Below are 15,798 nucleotides of genomic sequence, written 5' to 3'. Positions count from 1 at the left end.
TTATCTACCAAAAGCCAAAATACCAATCCTGCCAAGATAGCAAGAGGGTGAAACAAGACTAAATATATTTAAAGAGGATCATCTACTTCCTGGCTTATAATAAATATTCAATAAATAATTTTTTATTATTTATTGAGTAGCATATACTACCAAGTAAGTAATTATTTGATAGTAATTAGGTAATACAGTCGTTGTTTAGTTGTGCCTGACTCTTTTGCAACCCCATGGACTACAGCCCGCCAGACTCCTTTGTCTGTGGGATTTTCCAGGCAAGAATACTGGAGTGGGTTGCCATTTTCTCCTCCAGGGGATCTTCCCAACCCAGGGTCAAACCTGCATTTTCTTCATTAGCAGGTGGATTCTTTACCACGGAGCCACCTGGGGAGGCCCAATATAATAGTACTTCTTATTAAATAAGTAATTTCCATTACTATTTTCCCTGGGGGCTGAGATTTATCATGGGACAGCCCACTGAAGGGCCTTGAGAACCAGCTGCATCCTGGGACAGTGGGTCTTGGGATGAGGAAGACAGAAACAGTTCCTAACAGCCAGGACTGCCTGGCCGTCAGAGCTAGGCAGTAATGTTCTAATGATGAATATAGACAATTTCACATGCCAACTTCAGACAAGCAACTGTTCAGCTGGGCCTGGACAAAGGCAAGGCCACTCTGCGATCATGTCTGAACTTAGACAAAAATAGAAAAGTGGTCCAAACCACAATATGACCCAAAGAGTCAAGCCTGCCCAATCCCGGCTAAGGTAACCGCTGCTGCTTTTCCAAATGCAACTGTGACCTCACTTCATTCTTCCTGGCTTCTGTATACATACGGCTTACTAAGATACTCAGGCACAGACTCACCCCTGCTTTCTGACAGTATCCACAGCAAAGCTCCCTGCTGCCTTGAACCCACCTGTCCCCAAATCACCCAGTACAAGGCCACATCCTGTACTTCCTTTCAGACACCCCTTACTGAGACACCCAGTGAACCCCCCAGGGTGTGTGTCCTCCACTGCGGCAGAGAGTCAACAAACTCATCTTGGTTCAACTGTAGGTGAGTTCCTGGTCGTCTCTGGCTGCAAGGCACAGGAGGGACCTGGGTGTTGTCCTGCCCTAGCAGAGGGGTCCTGGGATTTTTTCACCCCTGCCCACAGGTAAAGGTTTCTCCCCTCACCTACTCTCTATATCACACAGGCACACTGGACCCACAGCCTTCAAGCTGCCTTTTGCCACTGGAACTCCTGAGCAGTGCATTCTAGGACTGGTTGGCATGAGATGCCGTCGTGATGGACATTCTTCCTGTGGTCCTGGCCCAGCCCCCCCTGGATGGGCGCTCAGAGCCACAGGTCTTACAAATCACCTTATTCAGCTGCCTCAGCAGGGCCAGGTTTCTTCTGCTGGTTCTCTGCCTGCTGGCCACCTCGGGTCACTGATGGCACTCATGTGACATTCTGCAGGACACTGCCTAGCTTGTGTGTCTTTCTTCTCTACACCAAAAACCCCAGCAGCCAGAGAGCATGCCTGCTTCACCTCAGCGTTCGCGCAACACTGACACACTGCCTGCCACGTGCTACTGAAAGGAGACACACCTCCACAGCACCTGTCCCGTCACTCAGCTTCACAACCTCCCTACCCCCGCCCCAGACCATCCACAGAGCTATAGACCAAGCAGCGTTGCCCTGCTGTCAGATTATTCAATGTGCTTGCCTTTTTCCTAAGATCCATCATTTTTTTCCCTCTGGTTTCATCACCAGCACCAATAGTGAGCTTTATTTATCAAGCCATTTCTTATCCAGAATGTTTATAATCACGGTTACCACCTGAAAGATAGAGAGTAGAGAAAGGTCTGCACAGCTGACCTGAGAGGTATGTATACATATGCTGGGTGGGCACTCAGGGTTACTCACTAGGAAACAGAAGGGGAGGACGAGAGGCTTGTGCAGAAGAGTCAACACAGCAGCCCGAGCTCCTTAGAGAGGTCTGCTTGCGGGGCTGGCTCTGGGCCGGCATCTGGGAACTTGGCTGTAACAATTCTTGCCTGATATAAAATCTCTAAATGAGAAGGGTGGCTGACTGTGCCTAGCCTGTGCAGACAAATAATGATGTTTATGCTAAATACCTGCTTCCCTCTGAGAGACTGGCATTTTGGCCCATGCTAGGCAGAGGGTGTCTATGTGACCCAGCCCCTGATAAAAATCTGTGACCAGGGGTCCCTCTTGAGCTTCCCTGGGGGACAGCACAGCTCCCTACTGAAGGAACTGAGCATGTCCTGAATGACCCTGCTAGGAGAGGACCACTGGAAGCTCGAGTCTGGTTTCCCCTGATTCCGCCTTGTGCATCGTTCCCCCTTGCTGGTTTGCTGTTTACTCTTTTCTTGTAGTAAATCTTAGCCACAAGTCTCACTTTGTGCTGAGCCCTGTGAGTCCTTCCAGTGACTCACAGAGCCTTAAACCCTATGACACGGGCTCCAAGTTCGAAGGTCCACTATCAGGGTTCAAAGACAGGGTGTGGGGTCAGGTGCCCTGGACCGGAGAAAGCCACGTGATAACTGATGAAATGTCAGGTATTCATGGCGTTGTGAGCTCTGACGCATTTCCTAAGCGTGAAGGAGAACAGCCAAATGCCAACACAGACACTTGAAGAGCTTGCTAGATCTAGCGGTGGGGCGGGGGGGGGGGGGGGGGGGGGGAGGGGGGGCGCGGCGGAGGAATGACACGACATTTTCTCCAACTAAAATGCATCTTTTAGCACTAGCTCTAGGGCTGAGGTAATAAATGACCGCAAGCGGTGGATGCAGGTAGGAAGGGTAAATCCTTTAGGCTTAAGCAGCTTCTCTCCTTTTCCTCCCATGTGGGGCCACAGGGAGGGAGATGCTCAAGGAGCCTTGCTTGGCCCAGGCTGACTTCTGACTTGGGACTTCCCCGGTGGCTCATTTGGTGGAGAATCTGCCTGTAATGCTTAGCCATTTGGTTCCCGTTTGCAGAGCCTCCTCGGCCTTTTCACAGCCCACTTCACATGCATGAGGGCTGCTCTTTCCCTCCTCGGCCATTCTTCCAGCAGCTGGACCGGCACACAATTGCCCTTTGTTGACAACACACTTTGAATCTGGTTTGTTCCATACGATTATTTCCTTCTTGGAAGCACATTCTGGAGAGTGATTTGTTTGCAGTAAAGAGCCTACAAAGCGAAGAGCCACACACTCATTTAGGAAGCCAGGCTGCTAAACGGTGGTGGAAGGAAAAGCCCTCTTTGGTGTTTTGCATATTCCTCCGAAGGGAAGTTTCTTCCAGAACAGAAAGCCTGGGCTGAGATCCTTCCCACGGAGCTGACTGGGAGATACTGGTCTGAGGAAAATCAGGGCTGCTAGAGTCTTTTCACACTTGACCTTGGCAACTGGGGAGTTATCTTTGGCAGAAAGACAGGCTGACCAGCTGCCATATGTTTGGGCACTCCTCATTTAATTGCCCTTCCCAGACATATTTATTTTTTTGTGTGTGGCAGGGTTGTGGCAGTCCTGCACTGTCAGATGATAGCATTTGTTAGCTACAAAGTTTCTTTTTAATTTAAAGTATGTATATACATTTTTTTTCAACATAATGCTATTACACACCTAATAGGCTACAGTGTAGCATAAACATAACTTTTAGATGCACTGGAAAGCCAAAAAAAAAAAGAAAAAAAGATGGGTGAGTTGCATTATCCCAGTATTATCTTACTGCAGTGGTCTGGAACCAAACCCACAGTATCTCTGAGGTGTGCCTGTGGTTGTCAACAGCAGCACGTGGGTATAGGGTCTGAGAGACCGGGGGTTGAATCTCATCTCTGCCACTTTCCAGCTGTATGATCTCAGAGAGCTTTCACACAGTGATGAGATACATCTACCTCAAACGCTGTTGCAAATTTTAAACAAAATGTGAAAACGCTCTGTAAATCACAAAATGCTGTAGGAATGATAATAACAACACTGTATGCTTATATGTCACTACCGAGGCACCAGGCACTATTCTAGGGGCTTAACCTCTCTAAGCTTATTTTAATGTATATCCACACAATGAAGTAGTCAGTAGAAGTCACCTTTGCACTGATGAAGAGATTCAGCAGGTTATGTGAACCCAGATTATGACCCTTCTAGGAGAAGGCAGTGGCACCCCACTCCAGTACTCTTGCTTGGAAAATCCCATGGACGGAGGAGCCTGGTAGGCTGCAGTCCATGGGGTCGCTGAGAGTCGGACACGACTGAGCGACTTCACTTTCACTTTTCACTTTCATGCATTGGAGAAGGAAATGGCAACCCACTCTAGTGTTCTTGCCTGGAGAATCCCAGGGACGGGGGAGCCTGATGGGCTGCCATCTATGGGGTAGCACGGAGTTGGACACGACTGAAGCGACTTAGCAGCAGCAGGCTCCTATATCCTTCTAAGTGAGCTCATCCTGTTTGGGGTGCTTTTCCTGCTGATCCTAGCTACCCAAGGGCTTATCAGTCACCACCACAGCCATTCACATAAGAGGAAGCTGGGGGAGGAGGGCGCGAGACGGCCAACTCCATCTGATCCCAGAGCCCAGCTTCTTTCAACTGAATCACGGGGCCCTGCCCCAATACATGCTTATTCTCCATAGGAGAGCCCTAGAAGTACTATGCCAATAGTTTTTAGGTAAGACTATGACATCATCTGATGTGAAGAGCCAACTCATTAGAAAAGACTCTAATGCTGGGAAAGATTGAGGGCAGGAGAAGAAGGGAAGGACAGAGGATGTGATGGTTGAATGGCATCATCGACTCAATGGACATGCGTTTGAGCAAGCTCCAGGGAATGGTGAAGGAAAGAAAGTCTGGTATCCTGCAGTCCATTGGGTTGAAAAGAGCTGGACACGGTTGAGCAACTAAACAACAATGACATCATGAGGGTTTCCCAGGTGACTTAGAGGTAAAGAATCTGCCTGCAATGCAGGAGACCTGGGTTTGATCCCTGGGTCCGGAAGATCCCCTGCAGGAGGGCATGTCAACCCACTCCAGTATTCTTGCCTGGAGAATGCCATGGACAGAAGAGCCTGGTGGGCTACAGTCTATGGGTCGCAAAGAGTCAGACACGACTGAAGTGACTTACATGCATACACACATGACATCATGAATCACGGAATCTTCAAGCTGAGGGGTTTGAAGGAAAGGAATTAACATTCATCAGGTCCTGGTGTGTGCCAAGCATCATCTTTTAAACTTATGATTATTATATTTTTTTACTGAATTACAGAGTAAGAAATACATTATACATGACGACCTAGTACAGGTGCTGTGTGTAAAGTATAACTAAAATAAAAATTCACAAAATAATACTGACTTCACTATGTTTGATGTACTCTGTTCCACTCCTCTCCCATCCATTTATGATTATGATTTTAAATGACGGTGCTGAGATGCACCACTGATTTCAGGGTCAGGCTTGGTCCACAGGTGGGAAATGGAAGCCCTTCACCTTTCATGTGCACACATCTTTTGTGCACATTACAACGTTGGGAGGTATTCATGCCCACGTTACAGGTGAAGCAACTGAGGCTCAGTAAGATTCAGTCACTTGCACAACATCATCCAGTTCCTGAGTGGCTGAACTGGGATCCTGAGACCGACTCCAAAGCCCATTCTCCTTCCCAGTTATCTTACTGCCTGAGAGTCCAAAGACTCCCTTGGGCTGGTGAAGAAACTGACGCCCAGAGAGGAGAAGTAAGTTGCTCAAGGTCACCCTGGGCCCGGTGACAAGAGTCTAAAACTGAAACTAGATTCATCCCTGGATTCCACACAACCCAGAGTGAATTAGGCTCCTGTGGGCAGAAAGCTCTTTTCCCAGCATTGGTTACTCCCTTTCCTCCCTGAAATCATCCAGGGTTATATGAAGCTGAAACAGACCAAGAGCCACTCTCCTTGGACAAAGCTGAGCTTACAATAGGAAATAGTGCTTTGCAAATAAATGTCTTTTGGTAGGAACTTTGTCACTGTGCACATCTTTGCTTCCACAGGAATTGAAAGTCACGTTGGCTCAAATCAAAAGCAAAACTCTGGCTTACTGTACCTCTCTGCAAACACAGTGAGCCTTAACCTAGTTTCAAGAATGCAATCTATCTTAATTTACAGTAGCTTTGTCTCTTTTCCCCGCCTGCCAGTTCAGAAGCAGGGTGCACGTGTATTAGCACATACTGCCCACCAGGGAGCGCTGCAGTGTACACCGAGGGGAATGAATTTGGGGTGTATTTCAAGTCCTCTCCCAAGGAACTCACAAGAACAGCCACATTAGTGTCTGTCGGATACCAGCTCCGAGATCACAGAAAATCCATCAGAGGTGGTGCTGTGGCGAGGCGGCCCCAGGCTGACTTGACCAAGGCAGTTTGAGGCAGCTGAGCAGAAGGAAGGGCTGGAATCAGGGACACACTGAAGCCAAGATGATACAAAAAAAAGATGAGGCAAAGAGCCTCTCGTGGGCGGCACGGCGAGGCTGGGAGCAGGAGTCGGGCAGTCAGGATGCAGGGAGTACAGGGTGAGGCTGGGACAAGGGGTGAGCTCGGTGACCGAGGCTGGGAGGAAGTGGGGAGCGGCGTGGGGCCGGCCAGTGCTCAGGGACCCTGCAGCCAGGATGAAGGAGCTGTGAGGCCAGGAGGACCAGGTGTGAGCCCTCTGCACACCGAGAGTACCGGGACCCCATTTCCGCCACCAGACTTAAGAAAATGGCAGTCTTCCTCTCTGCTTACGAGGCTCTGCAGCGGACCAGGACAGGGCAGCGGGGGCCCCTGACCAGGCTCACAACCCCTCCCCACAGCCTCCATGCCCCGACCCAAGCTCCCATCCTCTCTCCTGGACTCCTGCAGTAGCCTCCTGCTCCGACGCTCCACACTTTTTCCAGAATGACCCTGCCACTCCGCTCGGAGGCTCCTGTGACTCCCCACGCAGCGACCTGCACGCGCCCTGCCTCACCTCCCCTGTCTGACCTCCTCTGCGCCCTGGCCGCACTGGCCTCCTTGCCTCCGGACCCTGGTACCTGCCCTGTCCTCTGCCCGGATGCCTTTCCTCCAAACAGCCTCATTGCCAGCTTCCTCCCCTGCCCCGCAGCATCCCGGCGCCCCCCCGCCCCACCCCAGTATGATGATCTCTAGGCCCTGATTAGCTCTAACAGGTTAGGGATTCAATTTAATTTTTGGCAGTTACTAACACTGACAAAGAAGGACGTTTATGTTCTGGATACAGCTAGATTCATCTCCCAGATTATGTATATTATTATTAACAGCATTGAGCTAATGGAAACATGGGCTTCCCTGGTGGCTCAGATGGTCAAGAATCCACCTCAATGTGGGAGGCCTGGGTATTCTGTTTCTATAAAACAGAACAAGTAGGAGAGGGTGGTGGTCAGGAAAGACAATGGGCAGTGGTGTGAGACAGGTGTGGACTCAAACCCTGGTTTTGCCGTTTACTAGCTGTGCAACCGGAGAAGGCGATGGCACCCCACTCCAGTACTCTTGCCTGGAAAATCCTATGGATGGAGGAGCCTGGTAGGCTGCAGTCCATGGGGTCGCGAAGAGTCAGACACGACTGAGTGACTTCACTTTCACTCTTCAGTTTCATGCATTGGAGAAGGAAAGGGCAACCCACTCCAGTGTTCTTGCCTGGAGGATCCCAGGGATGGGGGAGCCTGGTGGGCTGCCGTCTATGGGGTCGCACAGAGTCGGACACGACTGAAGTAACTTACTTAGCCTCAGCAGCAGCAGCTGTGCAACCTTCAGCAGGTCACCTAACCTCTCTGAGTCTTAGCTTTCTTGGCTAGGAAATGGGGAAAAAAAGTTAAGACTCAAAGGACTAGGTGTCTCCGTGTCCCTTCTAGCTCCCAGATTCCCAGATGCTTTGATTCTTGCAGGCCCTTCTCAATCCTGTTTGGAACTTGGGGGCTTGCAGTCCTTGTTATGTGGGTAACTGTCCAGTAAGTGACCCTCGTTCCTGGGCACCTCTATTTTCTAGGGTGGAGTGCAGGCTGCTCGTGGGCAGAAGGGTAGTCAAATATAGGGATGTAATCTCTACCCCAGTGAAGGAACCCAGTTTCCTGTCCTAGAAAAGGAAGCCTTGTGTATCATGGCTGGGTAGCTGCAGTACTCTAGGGAATTAGTGATAGCTATTCTTACAAGATTTTAAAAACGAAGTCTCATGAGCACCGGGCCAGGGAGGGCAGAGGATAAATGGAGTTAAACTGGTAATGAGCTTTCTCATCGAGCCTGAAGATGCTCACCTAATCTACTGACTCCCAATAAGCAATTTGGCCACCTAATTGGGTTAACCAGTAATTTCCCTTTTGACACCCAGGCTGCTTGATAATTTGGGGGGTAACTGTGACTCTGTTTCATTGTTTCTTTTCCATGTGTATTTATCACTTTGCCTCTGGGATTAGAGCTGGGAGTAAATTCTTACTATGTCCCAGGCCCACCACGCCTCTTTATGCCTCCAAGCCCTGCTCGAGCAATTGCCTCCACTGGGAGCATCTCGCTCAGAACCCTCACCTTCAGCGCAATCCTGCTCGGCTGGCCTGCAAGCCCAGGTGCATTGTGTGGGTGGGATGGAGGAAAGAGACTTTGGACCCGCAGGGCAGAGTGAACGGCTCCTTCCGCAGTCATCCCACAGCTCTTTCAACAATGAACATTAATAGCGAGCAGACATGAAGGACCAGCACAGACCAGCTGCTTTGCCAAAGCTGTGGTGCAGGTTCACAGCAACACTTCAAGGAAGAAAGATGGCATGCTGTTTTTGTACTTTTTATTACTGTGGTAAAACACAGGTAACTCTTTCAACCACTTTTAAGCATACGGTAACGGCGGCATTGAGTGCACTCATTTTGCTGTGTAACCAGAACTATCCCACCATCCCAAACTGAAACTCGGTACCTGCTAAACCCTAACTCCCCGTTTCCCTTCTTCTGGCCCCACGTGGCCACTGGCACACAGTTTTAGAAATGCGGGAACTGTTGGGTAGGGAGGCGAGGTGACGTGCTCAAGGTTTCAGACCTGGGACCAGGGCTCCTCACTAGATGCCGGGACTGCATCTTTTCCACCCTGCCCGCGACAGACAGAGCGGAAAAGCTGTCACAGCTCTATCTCCCCTCTTGGCTATTTACCAAGATTCTCGATTCTAGAACGATGCCTGGTCCACGGAAGGAGCTCAGCCCAGCTACAGAACAAATCACAGGATGAAACTGCTAAAGAGGCACTGCATCCACCCGACCCTGTGGTTGGAGCGCAAATGCAACCTCTGCTTTCTAAAAAAACATTTATGGAATGCCAACTGTGTGCCCTGGCATGATGCCAGCTCCTCGTTGCTGTGGCCCAGCTCAGCAGGGGGGAGGCCTGAGGGCTGGTTCCACCTGACAGCCCTGAGGGGAGAGATTTGTGTTTACATTACCCAGTCAATTCTGTATTTATTTTGGATATTAAGCAGTGACATAAAAGCTGCTGACATTAACCTTCAGGGGCAGAAATTGGCTTTAATGGACCCCATAAAAGTTATTATTGATGGCAGCTGCCTGCAGCTTCACCATGGCCTCAGCAAAAGCCTCCACCACTATCAATACTGTTGACAATTACTATTGACTAATGCAAGGCTGGGTGTGGAGGCAGTCAATGTTCCCGTGGCTGGACGTTGCTAGGGGTCATGCTTTGATGTCCTCAGTTGCTGATTCAAGTAGAGGTGGGCAGAAGGTTCAGCCTATAGCGGCAGAGAGACCTGAGTTCAAACCCAGGCTTGGCCCACCTGCTGAATTACCGGCTGAACAATCTCCAGCCAAGTCAGTAGACCTCCTGGGAACTTCAGTTTTCCCATCTGGGAAATGGGAATGCCATGCTGTTTCATGAGGGTTGAAGGCAATGGCCCACGTGCAGTGTCTCGGCACATGGTAGGCCCTCAGTCTGGCCTCCTTCTGCCCCTGAAAACTGGCCACACTGAGATGCGTCGGCCAACACGTCCAGTGGAGTCAAGCTCTGTTCTGATGCTAAGATCAGACTTCTCATCGCAGATAAAGGAGAAAACTGGGACCAGGAGGATGAGAGAGAGAGGAGAGGAGAGCAGTGGGGAAAGAAGTGAGAGCAGGAGGGCCAAGAACAAGAGGAGCGCAGCCTCGAAAGAACAGAGACTCCTGCGAAGAGCCTGGGGGCTCCAGCTCCGCTAGACACACACCTGCAGCTCGCCGTTCCCCTCTGAACCCCAGTCCTTGGCTGTAATTGAGGTTGACGAGAATGTCATCAACCTCTTCGGGGGATAAAGGGGAGTCACTCCTATGGCTCATTCACATTCAGCATGAGCCACTGTCATTATTTAAACTCCAGTACAACAGAGCCTGCCGATGCTAGAGACACACAAGATGTGGGTTCGATCCCTGGGTCAGGAAGATCCCCTGGAGGAGAAAACGGAACCCACTCCAGTATCTTTGCCTGGTTAATCCCACGGACAGAGGAGCCTGGTAAGCTATAGTCCATGGGGATCTCAAAGAGTCAGACATGACTGATGGACTGAGCATGCACTCACGTCAATTAGGTCAACCTGGCCGACAGTGTCATTCAGATCTTCAGATAACAAAGACACTAATGTAATTTTCCAACCTGGAGCAAGAGGACAGGGGCAGGGGCACTCGAGGGATGTGTGGGTTTGGAAGTCCAGGCCTGGAAGGGAGGAGGTGTTGGATCTGCCTGCCCACCTTCCCTGAGCATAGCGTTAGAGTGCTGCAGCCCAGCATGGGGATGGATGTTCGGGAGGCGAGTGTGGTATGGCCAGGGAAGCAAGAAGCCATCCCCCTGTCCCCACTATCAAAGGCCGAGGCTCTCCAGGCTCGTTGATTATGTCATTATCACCCAACAGAGGCTTAATTCAGCTGCAATTCAGCTCTCAGGGAATACACAATAATGTGGGTGGTGTGCAATTCATTCTGTCATGACTTTATGGAAAAATGATCATTTGTCACCATGGCGAGAACCTTCCAATGAACAAGCAGCCCAAGTACTTTGCTGCAGAGGAAATTCACTATGACTAGGGCTACAAGGGTAAAGATTTCAAGAGTCACACAGGCCCGAATTCAAGTCGTGCTAGCCAGGAGACCTACACAGGTTTCTTAAACCTTTCTGGGCTATGTGCTTCTTATTCTGTGCAGTGGGGATGATAAAACCTACCCTGGGCAGAGAGGCTGTCCTGGTCTCTGCCACCCTCCCTAAGTCTTAGCTGCCAGACCCTAGCAAGACCCTCCTCCATGTGGACCTTGTCCACAGGCTGCCCACTCCTCCAACAAGCTGTAGCATGAGTAAATGAGACCAGACAGCTAAGCACTTGGCATTGTGCTCAGGGGTCTAATAATCAGCAGCAGGTATTAACTATTATGTTTATAATTTTCCTCTTATACACCTTCACCTCCAATGTGAGGACTTCAATCACAGAATCCTACATCTAAAAGGGTCTGCAAGCGATTTGGCTCATTTATTCCCCCCAAGTGTTCATTGGAACACTGCTTTTATTGGATCTTTTGAGAATAAAGGGTTCTTTATTCTAAGGTCAATTTGGGGGATGCTGCTTGCTAATATATCCATCAGCATGATTAATAACATGTTAAAGGTTCTGAGAAGTCCTGCAGTAAGGAAACTGGTTCAAATTCCATGAACTTAATGTTTCCTACACTACTTGACCACAGAGCACTCCCTTTTACCCACCCCCACCTTCAAACTAAGAAATATTAACATTCTCAGAACACCAGGAATGCTGATTTCATTAAAACTGCTTATTTTACAGATGAGGAAACTGAGGTCCTCATCCACAGTGAGAAAGGATCTAACTTATCCAATGCTACACTCCAGGTCAGTGATGGACCTGAAGCTGCCTGCCTCCTGGTTCGGACACCACTTTCTCTGTACCAGCCTCACACATCAAATTCAGTGTGTAGTCAGGAAGAGAGAGGAGGGTTTCTGGCTGGGCTTGGGCCTTGGTGGGAAAGAGGATAAGGGTGTGGATGGCTCCCCAGCGCAGAGAGGGCTGGTGGAGTGTCAAGGGAGGGTGAAACTACCAAGTTGGGGCCCATCACCTGTTGCTGCCCCCATTTGTTAAACCCAGTGCACAGGGTCCCGAGGAAACAGCCCGAGTTCTCCAGCAGCAGGGGTAGAACAAGGATTTGCAACCCTGCTGCTCTTGACTCTTTTTGGAGATCACATCTCTCCACTGGACAGTATCCTTACCTAGACTCCTGCACGATCCCACACCTGGGACTGTGTTGTGCCTATAACTCACTGGAGCATCCTGGTTAGAGGCGAACCCACCTAAGCCTTCACCGCTGACCCGGTGTCCACCCTCTCCCCACCCTGGCTCCCCAATTCCCCCCAAATCCTGGGCAGGAATCACACAGGATGCTGCGTTTAGAGCTGGAAACCAGTAGGGGGCGCTGGTTTGCAGCTTGGCTCTTCCTGTTCTCACTCAGCTTGCCCTCCCCACGTCACCCCTCCCACGTTTGGTGTGGCAGGGGCCAGCAGAACCCCTCCCTGGACTTCTGAGGAAAAAAAAAAAGAAGTCCAGCAGGAGCCTCCTCCTCCGTGGGGACCTCTTTTGCCCAGAGACCCAAGAGCACGAGGCATCGCGGAAAGAGAGCTCGCTTTGGTGGCCCGCTCCAGGCCTGCGTTCAACTCGGAATCCCTCCGAGATCTGCCGAACAAGGCTCCAGAGAGAGGCAGAACAGCCTGAAACCTGGCTCCCTTTCCTTCCCCCGCACCAAGGAGGCGCGCGAACAAGCTGTCATCTCCTCCCTCAGCAGCTCTCTGGCCTTGGAACAGGGCTGCGGAGATGAGGGTGGACTAGAATCCAGAGCCAGCACCTCCTAAGATCTGCAGATGAGATCGTGGGAAAGCTGGGGGAGAGACGGGAGTTTTAAGCGACTCCAACACGACAGCTCTTGTGCAAAAGCCACCCTCCCATCAGCAGAAGACCCTGGGGTGCGGCAGCGCCCACGGCGAGTGCCCAGGGTGGCTGCAGGCTTGTGAGCAGAGTTCTGGGCGGGGGTCACGGCTGAGGCCACAGAAGGCGGGCGGTAGGGGGTGGGTTACGCTGCCCTCTGGCCCCTCCGCTCCACCCACAGGCAGCCTGTAAGCCATAATCCTGTCCCTTAGGCACCCCCTCATCTGGAAGAAAAGAGCTGCGACCCGTCTCTGGCCTGTCACCCGTGGGTGGGGGTATTTCATGTGACTGTGCGAGAGGTTCTGCCTTCTGACCACTGAGAGCAAGGCAATTTTCCACCGCCTTCACCAGTGCCCCCAGGTAATGGAGCGGAAAATCAGCACTGTGATTAAACCCCGGGGCCTGGAAGCCCTGGCTCACGGCGCGGGCTGGCCGGGCCACTCACCAGGCTCCGTGTTCTCGTGCTCCGTGTCGGTGAGCGTGAGGTTGGAGTTGGCCCGGCTGGACAGGCAGGAGCTGCGTCCCGACCGCGTGCTGCGGCCCCACAGCCGCACGGGGTGCTCGGGGGACAGCGCGGTGTCCGCCTCCAGCTCGGCGTCAGAGCCGGCGCCCAAGGAGTAGCCGCAGTGGGGCAGGCCGATGTCCGCGCGGTACAGCGTCCCGTGCGGGGGTGTCACCTCCCCCAGCCCCAGCTCGCGCAGGGTGAAGTTGGTGCCTAGGAGGGAAAGCAAGGGAGCTGGGTTAGGGTAATGGCAGGGGTCACCCCCCAGAGGCCTGACCCCTGCTCCAGGACTCACCCTTGTCCTCTGACTCACAGCGGTGGTCGATGCACAGGCCTCTCCTCCACGTCCTCCCCACCAGCCCAAACCCTCCACACCTTAATGGAAGGCCCAGCTCAAACAGCCCCTCCTTGAAGTCTCCCCTCATCCTACACTCTGTGCAGAAGTCACTGCTTCTTTTTCGGGCCCCCTCTGAGAGTCCTCAGGTCTGGGCATTTTGCAGAGCAGAGCTGCTTAAGGGCCTGGACCCTCTGCTGGAGATGGCTTCACTGGGCCGAGGACTGTACCCCATTCATCCCTAAATCCCTGGGCCTAGGGCACAACCTGGGACCCAACCTATGGGGCTCAATACACGTCTGCTCAGCTGATAGAGGGCTTCTGCTCTCCTCGTCCAGGCTGGGGAGGGCCTGCCAGCAAGGAGGGCTCCTGAATAAAGCAGAAGCCTAGCCCATGAGATGCCAATGGCTCCCCAGGACCCGAAGCTCCTTTCTGGCCAGTTCAGGAAGGCCTGAAGCCAGAAAGTGAAGATGGTGACAGGCTGAGAAAAGTGGGCTTTGCACAAGGAAGGAGCCTCTGCCCTCTGCTTTGTCAGGCCAGTGGGCTGCAACAGGAGTGAGCAGGCTCTGGGGCAACCCAGGGAGCCAAGCACACAGCCAAAGCTCGGGGCTGCTGGCAGATCTCTTGAGCCCCGGGAAAGCCTGGAGGTGCCCAAGACAGAGGCCAGGAAGACATGGATGAGGGCAGCTCATTCAGGGATCAGTGTCTGTGGGACAAACGGGATACTAGCTTCCATGGGAAACAGCCTCCACATTCTGCAGTGTCCATCAGGCACGGCTTCTTCCTGATTTCTAACATTCTCATGAGTGTTTTGGGAGATGGGGAAGGACAGGTGGATGCAGGCACTGAGAACCATACTTCAGTTAAACCACTGATGTGGGAAATGGACTTGCAATCAGGGAGCACCACTTTTCACCCAACCAAGCCGGCCCTGGGTCTTTCCTGATGTATAGCAATGAGCAAGGCGTGGTTCCTGACTTCACAGAGCTCACAGTCAGTAGGGGAGATACAACCCAGACCATATGAAGGGTTAAAGCCCTAAGTATGGGAGGATTCAGGGAAAGAGTTCTGGGGGCACAGAGGGTGGGAGTTCAGAGGAGAGGTTTGTGGATCAGAGTAAATGTGGAGTAAGAAGAGACAAGGGGACGTTGTATGTGCTTTGAAGGGCAAGACACCCAGGAGCAGTCCTGAGGAGGTCAAACTGGCAAAGGAAGGGAGAAGGAACTGCCTTCGAGGCAGGAGGGGAGCCAGCAGAGATGGCCTCCTCTCCCAGTCATGGGCATCACTCTTACCAAGAGTCCCTGTGCCTTCCCCCCACCACTGCCCAGGGTCTTGGTCAGTTCTGTGTCCAGTCTGGCACAGTGTAGCTCAGAGAAAGTTAGTTAAATAATCAGACAGACACACTTTGGTAGCAAGCATTCTGGGGGGTGGATAAAGGTGGGAGGAGAGAACTTAGCTAACATCGTAGGATTTTTGAGGCTAATCCGCCTGCAATGCGGGAGACCTGGTTTCAATCCCTGGGATGGGAAGATGCCCTAGAGAAGGGAAAGGCTACCTATTCCAGCATTCTGGCCTGGAGAATTCCATGAAGTATATAGTCCACGTGGTCACAGAGAGTCGGACACGAGTGAGTGACTTTCACAGGGAGGCAAAGGGAGGAAGAGAACTTTGCAGGCTGCAGTGCCCATGCCTGCCTATGAGTTGAGAATGCTTTCTGTGTGTTATTTATGAAGATGAGAGCGGCTTCTTCTGGTCCCGGCAGGGCTCACTGAGCTCCACCAAGCATAGCAGCACAGAGTTGGAGGAGAGCTCTGGCACCACTGGTCGCGTCCCCTCACTGAGACCCAGAGATGGCAACCAGAAGCAGGCAGCGTTTCTGAAGCATCTGCTTTATGCAAGTGTCACGCGCTCCATCTACCGTCCTCCTCGCTCTCCCCACCACTCTATAATTAGGAAGCATCGCTGTGACCGCACCATCCAGGTGAAGACACTTAGGATAATAACAATGGCAGAGTCACAACTCAAAC

At 51.7% G+C, this 15,798-nt stretch overlaps 1 protein-coding gene across 1 annotated transcript in view; it reads right to left on the bottom strand.

Moving 5' to 3' along the window:
* Nucleotides 1–15,798, bottom strand: part of TENM4 (teneurin transmembrane protein 4) — a 441,581-nt gene that overhangs the window by 423,829 nt on the left and 1,954 nt on the right. Inside the window, exon 2 of the mRNA XM_052662001.1 lies at nucleotides 13,381–13,650. Within this exon, the coding sequence (XP_052517961.1) occupies nucleotides 13,381–13,650 (270 nt within the window). The remainder of the gene's footprint in view (nucleotides 1–13,380; nucleotides 13,651–15,798) is intronic.

The sequence above is a fragment of the Budorcas taxicolor genome, chromosome 25, assembly GCF_023091745.1.
Source record: "Budorcas taxicolor isolate Tak-1 chromosome 25, Takin1.1, whole genome shotgun sequence".
NCBI lineage: Eukaryota > Metazoa > Chordata > Mammalia > Artiodactyla > Bovidae > Budorcas > Budorcas taxicolor.
This window is presented reverse-complemented; position numbering and strand designations above follow the sequence as displayed.